Source organism: Mastomys coucha, unplaced genomic scaffold, assembly GCF_008632895.1.
Source record: "Mastomys coucha isolate ucsf_1 unplaced genomic scaffold, UCSF_Mcou_1 pScaffold21, whole genome shotgun sequence".
NCBI lineage: Eukaryota > Metazoa > Chordata > Mammalia > Rodentia > Muridae > Mastomys > Mastomys coucha.
Genome location: NW_022196904.1, coordinates 148,259,905 through 148,281,998, shown reverse-complemented (window position 1 = coordinate 148,281,998; position 22,094 = coordinate 148,259,905). Strand labels below are relative to the sequence as shown.

Here is a 22,094-nt window from a genome sequence, read left to right as displayed (position 1 = left end):
ACACACACACACACACACACACACACACACACACACACACTCACCCCCCACCCACACGCACAGAAGGGAACAGGATGTTATTTTGTGTGTCTTTATATGTCATTTCTATGCATTATTGTCCCCAGGATTTCTAGAGTTTTTTCATACCTCCCCAATAGCTACTATTTATTATTTTCCACACGACGAGAAACACTATAGCTGTGTTGACCCTGTGAAGTGGATTCTAGTAAGATCTTTTTACAAATGGGGAAATAGGCACAATGGTGCTAAAGACTGTGGTTATAGTCAGGTGAAAATCTGACACTAGTACCTTCTCAGAACAGTCACTGAACTTCAAAAAAAAAAAATACCACTATGCCCATGATGGCTTCACCATGGTTCTTTTAACTCAGACTGTTAATTCATTCATTCATTAAATTTTATACTTTTTTATTTTTGGAATGCTGAAGGTCAATCTCAGGCAAACACTTTGCATGCTAGGCAAGTGCTTGGTCACTGAGCTATCCTCTACTCCTCGCCTCCTTCATATATGTAATAGAAGTGGATTTTCTCAAAAGTAGAAAGGTACAGAAAAAAGCTACATTTTTTTTTCCTGACTATTCAAATGTAAATGAGTTACAATCAAGAAAATAAGCCCTCACTTTTCTGGAGTATTTGATTTTATAATCAACTATACCCCCGGAGTTTAAAAGCTCAGTCTCAAGGTCACCTTAGTATTTTCCATTTTAAATGGTGACAAAATTCTTCCCCAATGCTTGTGCCATCACGTTGTCTTTTCAGTTGCATGAGTTGTCTTAAGCCAAGTGCATGATAACTAGGGATGCCCAAGCTGTCTGTGATATGGGGACTATCTCAGTTTCCCCCGAAGCTCCACATTACAGGATGGTACCCCATGATGGGCAGGCAGTGCTGAGGGCTTTAAGAGGTGAGTCTTGCCGACAGTCCTTAGATAACTGGGACATGCCCTCACAGGGGCTTGGGAGGGTCCTAGTTTTTAGTTCCTGGCCTGGTTCAAGGTGTGACCTTTGCTCTTCTTGCTGATAGACAACCCTCACCACAGTCCCATTCTGGTGGCCTGATCAGAAATTTGATTCTCCAGAGCCATGGGGAAAATAACTAGCCCCCCTAACTTCCTACACAGTTTGTGTCAGGAACTTCATGATAGTGACAAAAAGCTGGCAAATATAGCTGAGAACTAAAGTTAGACTAAAACCTCACCCCAAACTTCCAGCTGCTTGTCAACAGATGGTTGGTATCACTCAAAAGAATCTCATTTGTTTCAAGCAATATAGAATAAAGCAGCCCACAGACTGTTTTCAAAATGCCCTGTAACCAACTGTGTAACCCGTGGTGCCTAGCTTTACTTTTAATGCATATGTAAATATGCTTCCTAAAACCTGGTTACATTTTAAAAATTATTAAATATAAAGGTCTTGTTGTAAGTATTCTAACGTCAAAGTTACTTGGTGAAGGTCTTCAACAATAGGCAAGTTGGTGAACTGTAAAGAATGAACACTCCAAGCTACAGGGTGTTTAGCTGGTGTCCCGTCATTCAATAGCAGTACAGAGAGTGTATCACTGAGGTCTGTCTGTAATCATCCACCACTAGGGAATTCTTCTTATTCCTCTCCCTTTATCCCAGATCCTTGCCCCAGCTCATAGTTCCCTAAGTGCCTATCAGAGGCAGAAGAGCTCTGATCTAAACTCTCTACTGACTACATGTGATACCTGTGACACTGGGCTCCACTTTTCCCTTCTATGGCATACAATAGAGCCATGTGGAGTATCAACAGCCTGTCTTTCTGTTACCATAGAAAATGGAAAAAAACATAATGAAGTGATCTCCGTGGCCCATTTCCGAGTCCCCTCCTTTTCTCTATTGAGATTTCTTTAGAATCTTGCTGTTTTATCTGTTTTCAATTTCCCTTACTTATTTTCAACATCAATACATATGATTATTGGGACACTATAAGAGATTATTAATTGGTTAAGTTTTACAAGAGTAGTCTACTTAAAGACATCAGTTTGAAATCTCAAAGTAAACACGGAGAACTGGCGTAGACCAATTTTTTTTCATTAAAGAAAAAAAATACTATGTTTTTAATAAAGTCCTTTTTTATGACTCTTTTTCAATAATAATGAGGAACATGGCAACAACCCACCAGGAAGCCTTCCCTCAGGACAATGCCCAGCACCTCCCAGTGAGTCTTACCTCCCCAGGACATGGCTGCCCACGAGCGTTATTGACAGCTTCCCTTCATCATTCAACTGATGCAGGTTAATCTCATCTCGGAATACGTGGAATGATTCTGAGATGTTCAGCTCTTCTAAAATGAACCTTGTCTCTGTGAAGTAGTTGAACTCAGTTCTTGGGATATTCAGCACTGGCAAGCAGAGGACCCCAGGAGGACTGACCTACAGAAAGAAGAAGTTACCTCAACCGCTGCAAACGTCACATTTCCTCCATCTAGAATCTAATTGCTACAGTATAAGCCTTTTGTCCACAAAGAGACTGTCTGACATCCAAAACAAATCTCCCTGAGCCCAATTACAGAGCACTCTCTCCACTAGTAAGAGGACACTGATGCTATACTTTAAAATTATGATTACATATATTTGTTCTGTTTGGGAGTGTGTGCACTCACAGGTACACGTACGCGTGTGCGTGTGCGTGTGCACGTGCCTGTAAATGCCACAGCACACATGTGGAGGTCAGAGAGTAAACTGCCTAAGGCAGTTCTCTCCTCCCACAATGGGGGTCCTCCTGGGAAAGCAGACAGGTGGTCAGCTCTGACAGCTCACACCCTTACCTGCTGGACCACCTCACCAGCCTAGCCATGACAGAGCTCACACCCTTACCTGTTGGACCACCTCACCCTGACCTGCTGGACCACCTCACCAGCCTAGCCATGAGGCTTTCTTACCTTGTTTTTTTCTTTAAACATAAAATTTCACAAACAAGCCTAACTGGAAACATTTAACCCCTTACTTTACTTTAACCCCTCAATGATTAAAAAAATGTATGTATGCAGACATATACATGTATACATACATATATATACATTCAAACATACATATATGCATATAATCTCCTCTTCTTGGGTAGCAAATGGATATCTTGATGGAATTGACAAAAAGTTGGTAATTGGGGCAGACTGAAGTGACACAAGAAGGTAGATATGTCCCATCGAAATGGGACATTTGTGACCTGGGTTTAGTCGACATTGAAGTGTGATTCATCTCCTCATATCACCTGTCTTCCACCTCCTCACATCATCTGGGAAACTATGTGTTAGAGTATGAATTGTGATATTTTTAACATGCAAAACACTGTATACTTAACTGGTTATTCAATTAGCAGTCAGGTTTAGCACACATACTAATAGGTTATATGATATACTAATAAATATGAGTTCAGTAGAGATCATTTTTATAGACATATATATGTGTACATATATATAAATGTACACACTTAAGTTTATAGACTTCTTATATAAAACATTTGTGATGACCAGATGAAGAGGAAGAAGAGAATTCAGATTCACAATAAATTTGCTTTTCTATATGAATTGTATTACACAGCTCAACATCCCAGCATCTGTCTCCCCTCTCGACATTAAAAGGACAGCATTGTTTTGTTCTGCTGCCTTCCAAGATATAAAACAACTGGGCAGCAGTAGACATTTAATAAGTATTCACTGAATTAAACAAGTAAAACTGCTAATACTGGATCTCAGTCACATAATAATCATTAGTGATTTGTGTACGGCACGTTACTCTTCCCAAATAACTGAAAGTTATGTCTAACTCCTGCAAAGGCAAAGGAGTAGAATTAATAAAGGAGTCAAGGTGTACATCCTGAGGTATCCAAGCAGGACATTCTGGAGGTGGGATTAGAAAATGAGACGGCAGCCTTATCCCAGTAATTAGCTCAGTGAATTAGAGAAAGCCATTCTCCTTTCTGAGCCTCAGCTTTCTGTGTCTGTAGAATGGCGTTTGGCCTCTGTTCTACTCACCAGTGTGTGAAAGATGTATGCAAAGCCACAGAGCCCCAAAGATGGGTGCTGGTTCTATAGAGGCATGACCCAAAAATAACAGGCAAGGCTTGCCACAAGGAGACAGAAGCTTGGTGTCTTAGCTAACTTTTCTACTCTTATGATAAACACAATAACTGAAAGCAACTTGGGAGGAAAGGGTTTATTTCATTTTCTAGCTTGTAGTCCATCATCCAGGAACTTGGCAGAAGCTCAAGGGAGGAACTGATGCAGAAGCCCTGGAGGAGTGCTGCTTATGGTCCTGCTCAATCTGTTTTCTTACACAACACAGAACAACCTGCCCAGAGGTGGGCTGGGCCTCCCCATATCAACCATTAAACCAGAAATGTCCCTACAGACTTGCTTACAAGCAATCTGAAGAGAGGCATTTTCCCAGTTGAGGTTCCTCTTTCCAGACAACTGTAGCTTGTGTCAAGTAGACAAAAAACAACCAAACGACAGCGACAACAAACACAACCAAGACACCCAGAAACCAGAAAATCCCCAGTATGTGACTCTTTAGTGAAATGCCACATTTGTTTCTATGATTAGTTAAAAGTCTCCAAAAAGAAGGAAGGCCTATGAATCTGTTTTACTGTATCTATCTACCCATCAACCATCTATCTTTTATCACTCACATTTACCCTACCACCTCTTTCCATGAAGCATACTCATTCATGGTACTATAACCATAGATGGTTATAGTATTATTATAGTATATAATAATATATATAGTACACATGCTATATATTAGTATATAGGATAGTATATATGATATAGTAACATTATTATTATTAATTATTATTATATACTTTCTTTTAAACTGCACATCACTGATAGTATTAAAGTCACTCCCGTCAACTGTCCTCTAGATGAACAGCAGAGAGAGAGAGAGTAATAAGGATTGCTTAATATGCACGTCTTGACTCAAATGCATTCATCTCCTCATACCAATTACTATTCTTTGCAAAATTCAACAACTTGTAAGATAAATTTGATATAGAGCCCACATGTAGAGATCAGAATACTTTAGCCATCATTTTTGTCAGCTGCCCTAAAGCAGTGCTTGCCACCCGCAGCTCATTCTGGAAGAATGGCTTTTCATGTGAATTTAAATCACTCCAGATCAGCTAGGCATAGTATCAGGGGATCCAGATCCAAACAAAACTGAAATAAAATAAACCAGACTCTGGAAAGTTAAAAATTCCACAAAATAGTACCCAAACACTCAGAACATACATTTGAAAGTCTTTTAGGCAATAAAGTCCATGACTGTGGGCTCTTGGAGTTTATAGATGAGGAGTTTGAACACGATTTGTTAAAAAGGCTTTTCCAGTTCCAGTCTGTGTTTTACAGAGTAGAAAGATTCTCCCTTAAAGGACGTCATCACTAGGTCTAAAAGGCAACAACCAAAGACTTAGAACCTAGATTGGATACGCCATGCCCCTGTCTCTGAATCTCCAGTCAGTGTTTTGTGCTTCATGTATTGTTCTTATAAGCTGTCCTGCATGTTTTTTTATTCCCAAAGGCAAGGTCACACAGTATATGATAAAGAAAACACAGAGCCCCCAAGCCTTGCTTTTTGTTACTTCTTTATATTCTCATAAAAGCAGTCAACTACTATAACAATTTTTTCATATGCTGTTTGAAACAGTTTTGAGAGGAAACTAGTGACATAACTAGAACAATGTTTGATGTGCAGGTGGTATTCAATAAATGCCTGTTGCTCATTGGATATTTAATATTCTCTACAGCCATATACTAGAACATGAAAAACTAAGTTAGGGGCTTCATTTTTTTCTGTAGAATATTAATTTTTAAAAGATACACAACTCGAGCTGGGCGGTGGTGGTGCACGCCTTTAATCCCAGCACTTGGGAGGCAGAGGCAGGTGTATTTCTGAGTTCGAGGCCAGCCTGGTCTACAAAGTGAGTTCCAGGATAGCCAAGGCTACACAGAGAAACCCTGTCTCAAAAAAAAAAAAGATACACAACTCAAGTACTAAGGATATAGTCCTCTTTCCCCATACCTTGTCCAGAAAGTACGCATATGTGAAGGCAGAAATGAGAGAATCCAGGTCACATGACTTAGGTCCGATAACTGCATGGACCTGGTCCAATTGTTTACTTCGATCCTGCAACCAATAAAAAGAAAAAATCACAATTTTATTTTATTCCAGCCAATATAAAGTGGAAAAATTTCAATGTTTTCTTTAAAGTATGCTTGTCTATTCTCACACACAATGGCAGAAAATAATAAATGTGTAACAAAATTACATAAAAACTAATTACCATATTTAACATGTTCATTCAAACCATTACATTTTCAAGAGGAAAATAGCCTACCTTTATTAAGGCTACCTACAGGTCTATGCATTTGCACATATAGGTACATATACATACACATACATTATAAACATATTCAACATGCATACGCACACACACACCAAAAATACAAGACTATCTACAAATTAATTTCCTTTGAACCATATCTCTGAGGATGTATTTTCATAATAAGAGATCATTTTGTTGTGAAGATCAAGGGTCATCTCCCCATAAAAGACATGTTTCGTAGTTTAAGAAACAATGGGACTTTTTCTTATATCCTTCCCACACTGTGTAGTCAAACAAACACTGCAAAGGCTTTATTTTTTCACATTCCATATTGGGTTTGGAAGCTATCCTCCCTATAGTGGTCTATTATTCAGTGAGAGTCATTTCTTTCTCATTCAGGAAGAGGCTTGTGGTTTTCATCCTTGGTCTAGGACTTCAGATTATAACCATTGCTTTTCTCTGTTTGTACAATCACCTCTCTAGAAGGGTACACATACTTTTTTGGTTGTCTGTGTTCCTTTTTCATGTTTACTCAATAGCTATTTAAATTATTTTATAGAAGACTGACATTTCTTTAAAACATTCAAAGAGCCAAGTTCTAGAAAAACCACGAGTCTGTTTTAATGAAGCAAAATCACTTACTGGGGATGGCTTATGTAAAATTCTAGAAAATCCCACATCAAATTGCCTGATACAGAAAATTATAAAATAAATTCATGTATTTCCTTTTGTTTCTTTTGAGAAAGGGCCTCATGGAGCCCAGGCTGGCCTCAGCCTCACTCTGCTGCTGATGCATGAGAACCTCCAGTCTTCTTGTGCCCACTTCCCAGGTGCTGGAATTACAGCATGCTCCACCACATTCACCATCAAAGAGTATCTTTGCAGTATGATAGCACCCGCACAAGAGCTTGCTTCTCTCACTTTTCGTCACTTATTTTCATCTCCCTGTCTAAGACTGACAGGACAGCCACATAAACTGCTCCAAATGGCAGGACCAGTCGTGACTGTGTAGCAGCAAGCACTGAGGATTCCTTCATACATAGAAAAAAAGTGAATGCGTACCTAATAACCTAGGAGGCATGCAAATGAACTTGACAATTGATTAGTATTTGTGCAGAGCTGATGGTATTAGAATCAGAAACAAGTTATTAAACAATAAGGATTTGGTGCAAACACTAAGGTGAAGTAAATGTTTTTGTATTATTTTACTGACTTACATAAGGCCATGTTCATGCAAGTGTGAATGCACTTTGAGTAGATTTATTGTACATCTACACTCCCTCCTCATGTCCCATGACTTCCCATGAGTCCCCTTTGTCTCCCCAGACAGTTTCTCTTCTATTTTCACAACATCTGTACACATGCCCTTTTATGAATCAATAAAAAATGAAGAAAATCAGGAAGGAGGTTGGGTAGAATCTGTCACAGACAAAAGCAGCAGAGATATATATATATATTTATTTACATAAGCCATCCCCAGTAAGTGATGTTGCTTCATTAAAACAGGCTCATGGTTTCAATTTCTTTTATATTGATTTTTAATAAAACAACATGCTTAAAATGCTTAAAATGTGATTCGGACTCCAGAGGTGATTATAGGCTACTTCTCCCATCACCATCCTGTCTTGCTGGCACATCCTTCTTTCCTGGCTTCCTCTTTTAAACTCATAATGTACAGCTGGCTCACTGAACTGAACATCTTCTGAAGGGTTAGTTCAGGTCTATATATCAAAGTCGAGACAACAAAATATTCCAGAGGCATCTAAATAAGTTTAGGTAAATAGAATTCCAGCCCATTACAACACGAGCAAATGTATTAAGAAATCACGTTCCTGTAAATGCTGCTCTTCCGAGAAGCTCAAAGGTCTAAGGAGACATTACCTCACTTCTGCTATATATTGTGAGACAGGCAGTAGAAAGATCAACAAAGCTTTTTACAGGTCAGAGGAGCCCGTGATGAGGCCAAGCATGATTCCAGAATCTAAAAATTGACACCATGAGAGCTGATTCCCCCACTCCACTAACCATTTCACAATGCCTTAATGACTCTGTGTCCACACAAATGCACAGGGCACTCAGGGAGAAGAAAGATGGCCAAATATGCACACTAAATACAGAGACAATGCCAACACTAGGGGATCGACACAAATGACTAACCTGTTTTCTTGTCATTCCCAACACAGCTTCATGTAAAACTTTCAACTTACACAAAAAAAGACGTGGTAATATCTGTGTGTTGATGCATCTCCAGATGTAACCCCCAGTTAGGACATTAGAAAAGAAAGAGCTAAATAAATGAGGGTTGCAACTCCAAAGTGGACCAGATCAGTTCTCACAAGCCAGGAACCTTCTACGATAACTACAGTCTATTTCTTCTTCATTTAAAGGAACAAGAACATATTCTGTTGTTGGTCAGAGCCATGGCCGACAAATGTGAAACCCTGGGGGCTCCCCACTGTGTTGCATGCTCTCTTGTGTCTCTTCAGGCTCCTCTTCTCCCCACATATCACAGTATTTCATACTCATGGTCTCTTCCGGTCGCATTGATCCATGTGATGACTAATCTGGTAGTCAGGTGACAGGATCTAGAACCACCCAGAAGAAAGGGTGAGTCCCTGATTGGGAGTTTCTATTATTAATAGTTTGGTTTAATCAAGGGCTTCCCCAGTTTCATGGTCTGAAAGTCCTAGACTGAATAGGGAGATGAGCTGAACTCCAGCATTCATCCTTCTTTGCTTGCTGACCTGGGATGACCAGAAGGCCTCAAGCTCCTGCCACTATGATTTCTCCACCATGAAGGGCTTTATCTTTATCTTTATGAACTAAAATAAACTCCCCCTTCCTTGACTTGCTTCTGTCGGGTATTCTGTCATAGCAACAAGAGTAACCAAAACAAGGGACATCTGCCAACCCAGCTCATACCACAGTGTCTGAGCTCCAACACTTTCTTCCTCCACTATCCTCCAACCAAGTGGAGAAGGGTCCCAGAAGCAATGGTACACTGACCTGAGTGTTATCAGAGCTGATGAGCCAAATAAGGAGATAGTGAGAGCTATGAGCACTGCTGAAAGACTAAGAGGATGCTTAGGTGAGTCTCTCTGAAAAAAATCTGAGTTTGAGTAAAGATTTGAACCCAGAGAGTGGAGTGCAAAGACATCACAGGCCACAGGAAGAACATATGCAAAGGTCCTGAGGTTAGGAAGGGCCCAACCTATTCAGCAACCCATAAGTGCATGCATTTCCCAAGTATGATTTTGTAAATGCAGCAATGACCAGCTTTGGCAAGTAGGTGCTCCTTCCTTAACAGTAACACATGCATTAGGAAATCCCAGAGACAAAGACTTACTGTTAATGCCTGAGCGTAACACAGACAGAAGAGTGAAAATCGGATAAAACATGTACTGTTGGCTTTACCGACTAATGCACTTCCAAATAGATTTGGATAGATTCCCATAATTAAGGCATAAAGAAAACACTGAACACACTAATACTCCAGAGCATGATCTGACATACTTTTGATTTCAAAGTACAATTTTATATATGGATAAAATGAGATTTCTTATTGAAGTTAACTTCCTATCTCTTTTTAAAAGCCAACTAAGTACCTTCACATTCATATTCCACTGCTATTATAGAAAATGGTGAATGATGCACTTTAACCACTCCCAGCCCCCACTATGAAAAGCAGAGGAACTGAGCAGAAGAGAGCTTCCAGAGCCTTCCAATAGAACACAGTTGGCTTGTTCTAAATTTCTCTCTCTCAGAAATAAAGCTGCTCCTACCTGTAACTTTATCAATCCAAAATCCTATAAGAAACCTTTTCATTAAAAAGTCCTTGCTATACCATCATAGCCCCTTCTCTGCCCCTTTCATTAAAACTCTATCATTATTTCAATAATAATTAATTTAAATTAGTTTTTATGGGACAGATTGACAGGCTCAGCAGATGAGAGCACCAGCTAAACCAGATAATCTGAACCTGAGCTCTTGGATTCTAGGAAAAAAGCTGTAATGTGTGAGCACTCATGCATACACACACACACACAGACACACACACACACACACCTGTAAACCCAGCATGCCCACCAAGAGATGAGAAACGGGCACAAGATAATAGGCCAATGGACCTGGAGTATGTGGCAAGGTAACAAAAAACAAAGGAGACCCTGTTTGAACAAGGTAGACAGTAATAAACAGAACTTCTGAGAGTCTCTGACCTCTATGCCTTCAGTGGCATGCATACACAAAATGCAAATTAATTTTTTAAAGAAAGCATTTTTCCAGTAAGAACTATATGCCTTCATAAGTCAGATGAGATAAAGGTGAATAAGGCAAATAATGCTAACACTCACTGTACACATTTTAAAGTTTGTCCACCTATATTTATATTTATACATGGGGAATATCTATTTATGCTCTTTACAGACTTAATTTTTCCATTACAAAATGTACAAACTGATGCATCTTCATTGTTTGCTTTGTCATTTACCCCAGGCTATATCTCACTATGTATTCTAGGTGGCCTTGAACACAGGATCCTTCTCTTCCAACTTCCAAGGTGGTATGATTGCAAGTGTGTGGCACAGCACCACTTTTCATTCTCTTTAAATAGCTAACAAGGACAGGTGTGTGTGTGTGTGTGTGTGTGTGTGTATGTGTGTGTGTAAAACAGAATTCCTGGAAGCAGCATAGGTGACTAAAAAATCTCTATGGGGGTTTGGAGAGTTGACTCAGAGGTTAAGATCATGTGTTGTTCTTGCAAAGGACCTGAGTTCCGTTCACAACACCCACATGGTGGCTCACAACCATCCATAATTCCAAGGGATATAATACCCTCTTCAGACCTAAATGAGTACCAGGCAAGTATATGATACATCCGGCAAAACACTCATACTCACAAAATTAAAATAAGTCTAAAAATATTTTTTAATTATATTGCTAATTAGGATCTCTGACTTCACTGGTCCAGGTTCAAACAATAAAAGGTACTAAATGCTACAATACTAAAGGCTGGCATAGTGGTACAGACTTGTAATACTAGGAACTAAGGGGGCTGAGACAGGAGGACCACAACTTGGAAGCTATGCTAAGTTGCATGGTGAGATTCTATTTATGACTGTTAATCATTGTCAACTTGGGTAGACTTAGGATTGCCATGGAAATGCTTCTGGGCGTGTTTATGGGGGTATTCCCACAAAAGTGTAGCTAAAGAGCAGAGACTGACTGTGAGTGTGGATGATACCACAGACTGGGGTCCTGGGCTGAATAAAAAGAAGAGACCTGAGAACCAACCAGCATTCCTCCTGACTGTGAACACCGTGTGACCAGATGTGTCATGTTCCTGCTGCCACGCTTTCTCTACCATGATGGACAGGACCTTCAGCTGTCACTCATAGAAGCCTTCCCTGCTTCGAGTTGCTTCTGTCTGTGGTTTTGTCACAGCAATGTCAAAAGTAACTCGTTATCTCAAAACAAAACAGCAATGCAAAATTAAAATTTAAAAACAAAACTCAAAAGTAATAAGTGACTAGGAGATCATGATTAGTTTCTTCTTGGAGGTACACCTCAGGTTATGGGTGGAAGCAAACGCATTTACCAGAATCTGCAAAGGCAGGACACAAGAATATTATATTCAGTTTTCTCATAAGTGCCATCATTTAATTGGTGCCCTAATTAGAAAATGGCAAAGGGCTTTCAGGGGTTAAGACTGAAAAGATTCATGAGGTAATATGATTGCCCAACAAAACCGAAACAGTCAATTCAGATAAATTTATGTTGCCTATCGCCTCTGCCCTCATTGCTACTGATCCCAAACTCTCAAGACTGGGGGAACTGAACTAAAACAATGAGCTGAGTCCTTACAGGACTACCTAGGAAAAGCCAATCTGTTTCTACAACTTCCAACAGCAGGGCTAGATTAATAGCTTGATGTGCCCCCTGGACTTCGGAGGGTTGTTTTCACAATGAAAGTACATGGTAAGGAGATATCAGTTGTTGGCATTGATTAACATAGGAGGGTCAGGATGATTTGGAGCACCAAGCATTTAGGAATAGAACTGTTTATAGGGAAAGACTGCTCTTACAATCCAGAAAATCAAGCCTAGTGACAGGGTGTGGTGTAGCCTTGCTGGCCAGCCATGCTGGAATTTAAGTCGGATCTGACAAACATTCAGGAATGCAAAGAAGTTGTTAGCTCATTAGCCTTTTTCATCTCTCCTTTCTCCTTGGCCTCTCCTCCCTGCCAAGTCCTTCAGTAACTGAAGTGAACATTGGACATGTTAGAGCCTTCTTGCATTATCAACACTCCTGCCCCAACCAAGCTCAGTATTCCGCTTGAGCTTCTTCTTGCCAATGCTGTAGGACACCTTCCTTCAACATCTTCCATTTGAAAAAACTGGGGTGGGGGAACCAGTTTAAACACACTCCGCTGTGAATAGCCATGGTCAGGTAGACTTGAACCTCCTTCTTGTTTTGATACATAAGGTCATTGTGAGTAGTCTTAAGAAGCCAATTCCAAATACTGCCTGTGGTGGTTTGAATATGCTTGGCCCAGGGAGTGGCACTGTTGAGAGGTGTGGCTTTGTTGGAGGAAGTGTTTCACTGTTGGTATAGGTTTTGAAACCCTCCTCTTAGCTTCCCAAGAGATTCAGTCTTCTCCTAGTTCTCCTTGAAACAAGATGTAGAACTCTCAGCTCTGTCTCTGGCGCGATGCCTGCCTGGATCCTGCCATACTTCCTGCCTTGATGATAATGGACTGAAACTTTGAACCTCTAAGCTAACCCCAATTAAATATTGTCCTTTATAAGGATTGCCTTGGTCATGATGTCTCTTCACAACAATGGAAACCCTAACTAAGATACTACCTGAGGACTTTAGATGAGCTGTGGGGTGCCTATGGTCTCAAGGAGGCCTCTGGTCTAACAACTGGATATTATACACTCAACACTCTTCTCTTCTCAGACATAAGAGGGGCAGAATGATTCAAAGCACCAAGGATTTAACCTGTTTTCAACCTGTTTACTGCCAGTTGTGACCACATAATATTCTCAGATCAAGTGTCCACAAGTATCATTGTATACACTCTCCTTCATAGTTCATTTTATCGACTTTGTGTGTGTGTGTGTGTGTGTGTGTGTGTACATATATTGTTCAGGGTTGTTTTGAAAGCAATACCAATATTTTTCTCTCTAATTCAAACTTTGAAGCAACAGAGTTGCACCCTCAAATCCTTACCTTGGAAGGAATCATGTGACATCATGTGAGAGCCAGAGCTATGTTTTAAGTTTTAGTTTCTGTGCCTAAGGGTTTCATGAAACAAAACCTATATAAGCACCATGCCCAAGACCAGATACTTCTTAAAAGGCTGGGGGTTGTTTCTGGGAGATGACAAGATTCATGTTTTTTACTCCCCAAAACTAGTTTGTTTGACCCAAATGCACCAGATGTGCTTGATCTCATGCAGGTGGGGGATCCATGGACAGGAAACACATCGAGAAGTGTGCTTGCCTCTGATTGGACCTGATAGAAAATATGATAGCATTATGGATTTGCCTGTAAAAGCATCTACAAAATGTGACTCCTAACCATTTTCTAGGAACCCCAGAATGGTCCTGGCCAGAATCCACCATCCTGGGCAGTACTTGATTAAAACTTGCTTCAAATTTGGCTCAAAAATTGTGGAACTGACTTTTCTCGATTCCCAGGTTTAACGTTAGCTTTTGAGTGGTCTTAAATTTTTAACTGTCAGCTTAGGAAGTGCCTCTGTCTAAGATCAACTCCTCTCTTCTCAGGTAAGTAGAGAATGCATCCTGGAATCTGTCTTCTGTGAATTTACCATTCTTGAAAAATCTCAACTTTCCCTTTCAAGACTGAGGCCGTCATCTTTTTTACGCTGATGGAAGTAAACCTCGGTCCTTAATCTTATTCCTCAGCTCTGACCTGTCTTCTCTCTTATCTGTGCTTAGTCCTCGTGGGAAAGATGTGCATACTCTTCAAGAGATGGCACTTGGAAGAGCTTCTGCCAACCCACCCACATCAAAGGCCATATGAGAGTTCCAAAGACTGAATGCAAGAGAATGACCCCTACACCTGACATGCATCCATGCCCCCTGAGGTTTACATGGCAATTCTTTCTTTTAAAATTTGCAAAACAGAAAGTCACAAAGGACAAAAACATTCAACTCTCCAAATTAAATCCACTGCTGTGAACATTTAGTATATAGTCCTTGTAACATTCCTTTCCATACTTCTGTGAGTACTCTTTCCTGCTATATATAATGTTTGCATCCTTTTATGTTAAATGTAACAAGGCTCTGTTGTCTTAAATATCTGGGATATAGATGTTGCAATGGCTAGAAACTGTTTGTATTTGCTTGCTTGTACAGCCCCAGCTGCTGCCCAACTAGAAATGTTTGTTAGTTTTCTTTAATATGGATCATTGTAATTTATCTCCTCAATCCTTCACTTGTACAGATTAATTTTATTTAAAAATTTGAAAGCAATTAAACCGTATACAATGGATATTTGGGAAAGAATGTTTTTGTCTCAATTCCTAATTATTTATTTAGGGTAAACTCCCAGACTTTAAATTTCTAGGCCAAAGAATGTAGGGTTTTAGCACTTGTTGGAAAGGCTGCACAGACTTTCATTCCTACACACAGAAATCTGAATTCTTAGATCTTCAAACACATATTCAAGTATATATTGACTATGTTAGGTAAAATAACACCACAATGTTATTCGATTACTTTTTTATGACTGTGTAAGACAAGTTCTTGATCCTTTTTTTTTTTTATGAACACCCTGGAAACATTGCTTTCATGAAACATTATGTAATTTGTCCTACTTTCATTGATGAGTAAACTATTAAAACATTAACACACTGCACTTCGGTAATGGCTGTAAGTATCTCCTTTGTTCTCAGGCCTTGGGCATCTATGGAAGAACCTGTTCCGTAAATTGCAATAGGTATACAGTACACATGCATTATTTAATAGAGCACTACTTTAAACTCTAACAACCAGTCATGCTCTGTGCCCCACTTTCCTCAGTTCATTTGCTCTGCTCCTAAACAGTGCTGCAACGACTTGACTGGAGAAGGGCATAGATCTTCCAGCTCTCAAATGAAATGTGCTGAGTCTTCAGTTGTGCTTGAGATCACAATGGTAAAACAATGTAACATTCAATCTAAGATGGTAAATATATCATTATTAAATGTTTCTGGATACAGAAAAATTTTTCATAGATCACAGTGCCAAAAGAAGAAAGATGACCGTAAACAGCAGAGTGGAAGGGACTGTTTGCACGGAACCTGCACACCCTTCCCATTGCTGGGACAATATTTTGACCATCCAAAGAGCTTCTACATGCTGAGATTTTAAAAAGTCGAGTGATACAAGGAAATAATAGGTAAAGGAAATGGCTGGTTAACTAAGAAGAGAAACACACCCACCAAAGTAGATGACCAACCTCAGTAGCAGTCACAGGAGTCAAGTTAGACCAAGACCAAGAATAAGTGTCTCCTCGGCTCCATCTTGTTTGCAAGAAATCAAGACTACTTCTCACAAGAACCAGGCCTGGGAGCTACTGCCTCAAAAAGAAGCTGTAATAAGCTCCTTAAAACCATGTGGCCCTGTCAATTGCAGAATGTATCAGAAGTTAAGGTTAAGAAAAGGGACGGCCACTGAATTACTTCAAACCGAGTACAACTTCAGAAACAATTGCTGATCTCAACACTGAAATCTACTAAAGTTCAGAATTGGAAGAGGTTTTAGGACTCATAAAGTTGAACTCCTTCAATGATTTCCCATGCAAGGCTGTCAGTTTACCACTGTAAAAGAAAAGAAATAGCACAAACTCATGGTTAGTATGGCCTGCTAAATATTCTGACTCTAGAAGAATTGAAAATGTGCTTTATAATGCTATTTTGTACTTCATGAATAAAACTTATAAATGTATGTATTGAAAGCATGACTAAAGAATGTCCAGTTATCTCTATCCGTGTAGCTTTGGATTTGACATGACTGAGGACATGCCATGACATAAGGGAATGAAGAAAGAACAGAACCACGGACATACAGAAAAGCTGGGCAGGGGTGGGTCATGTACAATGATGGAGGTGTACCGATGGCCTGTGAATTCAGTGCATTTATTATATACCACTGAGCAAGTAGGCAAGGTTATTGTACACAGCTGAAAGAGTGAATGGGCTAACTACTCTGTGAAAGAGGCCACTGGAGGTGAGTAGTCTCAGTTGGAGTCCTCCAGAAGGAGGAAGCTCTGATTAATGATTTCCACATACACTAGTTTTAGCTACTTAGACTAGCTTTGCTGTTCCAGGAATCTGAGGCATTGGGGTCCTTGACATGATTGTGCTCATGTCAACAATACACATCCACCAAGAACTGCATCTGCTCCCTACACCCATTGTCAATGACTAGTTTAAAAGATTCAAGACCCAAAGAATCTCTATTCTCATCTCAGTGAGAGATTCTGGGATTTATACCCACAGGTCAAAATTTTTCACATGGTGGTGACATCTAAGGAGTTAGAGAGCTTCATATGGTGTGTTTGATGAGACTTCACAGTTAGTTAAACAATGACTCTTTGAATTAGCCAAATGTACAAAATATGTTGTAAAACGCAAATAACTTCTTTCTGGCAAGAATAAGAAATACGAGTGCTTTTTAAAAAGTAAATTCTTAAACTGGGCAGTGGTGGTGCACACCTTTAATCCCAGCACTTGGGAGGCAGAGGCAGGCAGATTTCTGAATTCAAGGCTAGCCTGGTCTACAGAGTGAGTTCCAGGACAAAAAAAAAAAATTCTTCAAATGTAAACTTTTCCACAAGATCTTGGTAATTTTTGAAGCCAGAAGATGGACATATGGTGTCTCTCCACTCCTCTCTTCTAGTCTATGTTTAAGAACTTGAGAAAAAATATGACACCCTAAGTAAAAGGTAACAAGATTGAAAAGAAAGGAAAATCTGGCTCTGGCTGGAACCAGAGGTCCCACCTAGTGCATTCAAGGCTCTGGATTCCAATCCCAGCAATGCCAAAAGAAAAGAAGGGAAAACACATGATGCATAAATATTTTCATTTCTCTTCAATGGATTCTTTTACAAAAAAGAAATGTCTTCTGGCATTTTCCATCAAGTTTCTAGAGGTATCTTCTGTAAGCTGGCTCCCAGACCAGGGCCTCCAAGCATGTCACCCCTCCTGTGACCTGCACTACATGGCACAGGTTGCTGCAGTTCCTTTAATTATTTCTGTTCTTTGGCTTGGAAAGGCTAGAGCTAATTAGTCAGGTCTTGTCCCCCCATGAACAAGCAGAGACATGTTCAGAAGGCTTCTCCCAGAAGCTTTGCTCTCTGTGCTCGGCATTCGTTGTCATAAGAAGATCTATTGCTTGAATACTCGAGAGTGCTTGTCTGTATCTGGAACAGACATCAGGCCGGTGACACCACACACCTGGCGCATCAAAAATCCACTCAGACATGACAGTAATGAACAGACACGGGGCTAGAAGCAGGCGGGAGGAGAAGACGTTTCTGAGCGTGGTGTGCTCCAGCAGGTTCACAGGGAAATGTGCAAGGGATATGCAGAGCAATTACTGTACTTTGCAAAGATGACAGTTTTTAATGATGCCATTATTTATTACACTGTGTGTTTTTTCAGTGACAGAAGGACTCTCACCTTCCAGGTGACCTCGGTCTTCATTCTCTCTTTCCTACTCTTTCTGTACACACACACACACACACACACACACACACATACACAATATATATATATATATATATTATTTTATATATAATGTATAATATGAAATATGTGATTTTGCAAGCCACAAAAAACATTTAAAACTAAACAGTACCTAACACTATTGATAGATGTGCAGTAGAGTTTTATTATAATTCATGTTTTATGACCTTGAACATTGTAGGAGACAAATTGTTACAGAACATTGTAAATGAAGACAGATAGAGAAATATGTAAATTCTGTATTATTTCACTGATATTTTATTTATTTATTTATTTTGGTGATGGGGGATGGCTTGATTAGTTTGTTCTTGAGGTGGGATCTTATATCTCTCAGGCTGGAGCCAATTTATGTTGTACCTGAGGATGGCCTTGAACTTCTCAGCTTCCTGCCTCTACCTCCTGATTGCTGATATTGCAGGCAAGCACCACCATTCCCAGTTATATAGTGCTGGCTATCAAACTTAGGGATTCCTTCATTCTAGAAAAGCACTCTACATCTGAATTATATCCCCAGAGCCCTCATCAATATTTGAAAAGTGTAAGTATGTGAGTATTAACTGGGTGCCACATTCTGGTGGGAATAACTCTTCGCCACATAGAAGAGTCTGAAATCTTCTATGAATCATATCCTTCCCACCTTGAGATAACAGGACTTGATGGTTCCAAGAAGCAAATAGCCGCTTTACAGCTATCCAGATATTTTCCCTTTGTCTGTTGTTGTCCATTGAGAGAACTGTCTGGAGTCTGCAGACAGAGCTCCACAAATGGCACGATTTTTAAGATTAAGTTTTACTTTCTAATTATGTCAGGGGAGGGGGCATGCATATGGTGTGGGACTCGAAAGGACTGGGGGAGTCAGTCTGGAGCAATAGGACAAGCCCCAAAAATCTTGTCCTGAGATTGGCAGAAGTAGGATTGCTTCCTCCTTGCTCTGGACCTGCATGTCCTGATGCGCATAATCTTACAACCACCACTTCAGTCACCCTTGAGATGGTCACGATAGCCTGGTGGCCAGATTTCAAGTTAAATTCCCACAAGCCTTCTAAGGACATGTCCAGCTAACACTTGGAATTCCCCTTCTTGAAAAAAAAAAAATTCCCTGCACTTCAGCCCCAGGCAAAAACCCCTACCCATTCCCCAGGGTTAGTATAGCCCTTGTTTAGCCCCAGTAAAGAAAGCTGTTTCACTGGAAACTGTCTCCAGAGAAGGCTTTTTCTCCCACACTCACATTGAAAGAGATCCTGTGTAACCCACCCACCAGGCTAAGCTTCATTCCTTCCAGTCTAGCTTGGTACACATACAGATATCCCAAGGGGAAAAACAGACCCAGGCCAGAATGTGAGCTCTTGCTGGTATCCTTGGGGCCAGAGGTAATGCCCTGGTGCTGGAGTTGTAAGCTGCCCAGAGTGGATGCTGGAACAGAATTCAGGTCTTCTGCAAGAATAGTGAGTGCTTTTAACTGCTAAGTCATTCTCCCCAGCCTCCCACAACTGGTATTTTAATGCTAACCATTTAAATTTGCTTTTGTAATTTTAATGGGATAATTAACTGAACAGATTAGAGAGAACACCTTTAAGACTCAACTACCCCAACATGTTTTTCTGTTTTGCTGCTTTAAAAAAAAATCACATAAAAGAAAAGAGAAAAAAGAAACTGTGTAATACAGAAAATTTTATTTTTTACTGTGTTAGACTTTCAATTAAAAGATATATTTAGATATTTAAAATGAGAAAGATTTTTTAAGCATCATGAAAACTTCAATACATAATAAAATACATCAGACTACCAGAATCTTTCTCCACAGTAAGCCTTGTAAAATAGATGATAATCAGTTTTTAAGATGTCTTACACATCTCATACAATAAATCTTCATTCATTTGGTCTAGTAGCTGTGTTCAACAATGAAAAACCTAAAACTCTACGTGAAAGACTCAAAATCACCTAACCACTTAGCTTAGTCTCTCAACATTGTGGTGTCTGCTATGAAGACCCCAGCACAGGGATTCCCCATCAAGGGAACACTTCTCTTGGCAGCGAGTGCAGAGTCAAAGTCCTTGCCTGGGCAAGGCCTATGCAGCCACCAGGGAAGCTAGTCAGTTACTGTCTGAGTGGGGAGTTGGAGAGCACAGTTGGAGGGGCCAGAGGAGGGGTGAGAAGTTATGGTGGTCCCTGACTGATTTGAGAAAGCACTGTTTATCATCTGGGAGAGATCAAAGCCCCAGGATCCTCTCCTAAGTTGTTTCTCTTGGATGTTTGTTTCTTAGAAGCCAGTGACAACTAAAATGCTGTAGATTACATTGAGTATAAATTCTCATCAAAAGAAAAACAGAGGGCTGAGATTTTATCTCAGTAGTGGGGTGTTCGCCTGGAAATCACATGACCCCAAACCCAAAACTAAACAGTCAAAGAAGCCAGCAAACGCTAATAAGCCAGGCTCCTAAATATTTGTTCATAATGAGGAACGGCTTTCTAACTTATAAATAATTTAATCCACTCTTCAGAGTAGAAAGGAGGGGAACTTGTGCTTTAAACAAACAAACAAACAAACAAACAAACAAAGAGAACAGCAAGCCTTGTGGGTGGTTTATACATGTAGTGGTTGGGAAAAGAGCATGGTACCTGTGTGATCTACAAGTTCCAGCTAACATTAACTGAAGATACACAAGCTACAAGACCGAGTTAGCAACAGTGAGAGCAGAGGGTACCCCTACTCTCACAAAACTCCAGGGGGCGCCATTCACACTGAGTCTAATAAGGTCGTTTAGTAGAGCCCAGTCCAATATGTGCTAATAACGGGAAATTTGAGCAGTGGCACTAACAGAAGGAAGACACAGGAAGAAGCCATCTCAAGCCAGTGAATGCTGAGCCCACCATCTGTTAGGTGAGGGGCCTGAAGTCATTCTTTCTCAGCACCTTCAGAGGATGCATGGCCCAGGCAACTGCATCTTCTACTTCCAACCTTCAGAACTGAAAGGCTTTAAATTTCTGTTGTTAAACCACCCAGATCTTGGCATTGTTATAGCAGTCCTGAGATTTAAAATACCAAAGCAGAGGTTCACCACAAATTCATGGTGCCAATTCATTCCATTTTGGTAATGTACTGAATTTCTAAAATAGAAGATTTTAAAAGAACCTCTGCACACAATCTCAGAGAGAATGAATAATTCAGCTGTACTCTGCCATACTCCTCCCGAGGAAAACACTCACGGACAAAAATACCTTTAATATCAAGAATATGGATGGTCCTGTTTCCAGTCCCTGAGTCTAATTTCACATCTGTAATTCTTTTTCGAGAAATCACTTGTAAATCTCACAGACGCGGCACCAGAAAGCTCTACTGTGCCTTCTGGCTCTTTGGGTTCCCATCGGCGAACCCGCTTTTCTCAAGCTTAATTGAATGCAGCCTCGTGGTGCCCCAGAAATCCACACAAGAGAGAAAACACGGAGAGGGTGATCTTTCTGCACAGGCCCATGACAAAATCCTTAGAATTTTTTCTCTGCCTAAACATGGATGGCCTCCTGTCCAGGCCATAGTGATGGCATTTGGCACCCAGTAGGCAGGTTAAGAGGAAATACAACAGGAAGTGCAGTAAAGAGCCCCATAGTCACATCTAAAGGCTAAGTGAACCAGGGCCACCGCAAATACTAAAATGCATGATAACAAAAGCAGTCAGCATTTTCCGAACCATATGCTTGTGAATGTTATTCTGCAGGGAACCAATTAAAACTATGGGGTACTTAGAACACAGACATATGGAACAAAGCAGGGCAACTTATCTTGTCACTTCAGTGCTTGCTCAGTACATCTATTAGTGAGATATAATACTGAATTATTAGTACAAATAAATGCCATCTTAATTATCAACATGGAAAGGCATTGGTAGCGCTTAAAGCCTTTGCTTGGGTGGTAGTGTTATTAGTCTTAAATGGAAGGGTGTCAAGAGTCTCATGAAATTCCAGTCATGTTAA

The 22,094-nt window shown here is 40.2% G+C and overlaps 1 protein-coding gene across 18 annotated transcripts in view; it reads right to left on the bottom strand.

The window, feature by feature from the left end:
• Prune2 (prune homolog 2 with BCH domain) overlaps nt 1-22,094 on the bottom strand; it is a 254,707-nt gene that overhangs the window by 206,404 nt on the left and 26,209 nt on the right. For all 18 annotated transcript variants that reach the window (XR_004123517.1, XM_031389852.1, XM_031389858.1 and 15 more), the window contains exons 2-3: nt 6,064-6,168; nt 2,213-2,415 (exon numbers count right to left, since the gene is read on the bottom strand). Coding sequence is in view for 17 of the 18 variants with exons in the window: in XM_031389852.1 (XP_031245712.1) it covers nt 2,213-2,415; nt 6,064-6,168 (308 nt within the window). In the remaining variant the exon portion in view is untranslated. The remainder of the gene's footprint in view (nt 1-2,212; nt 2,416-6,063; nt 6,169-22,094) is intronic.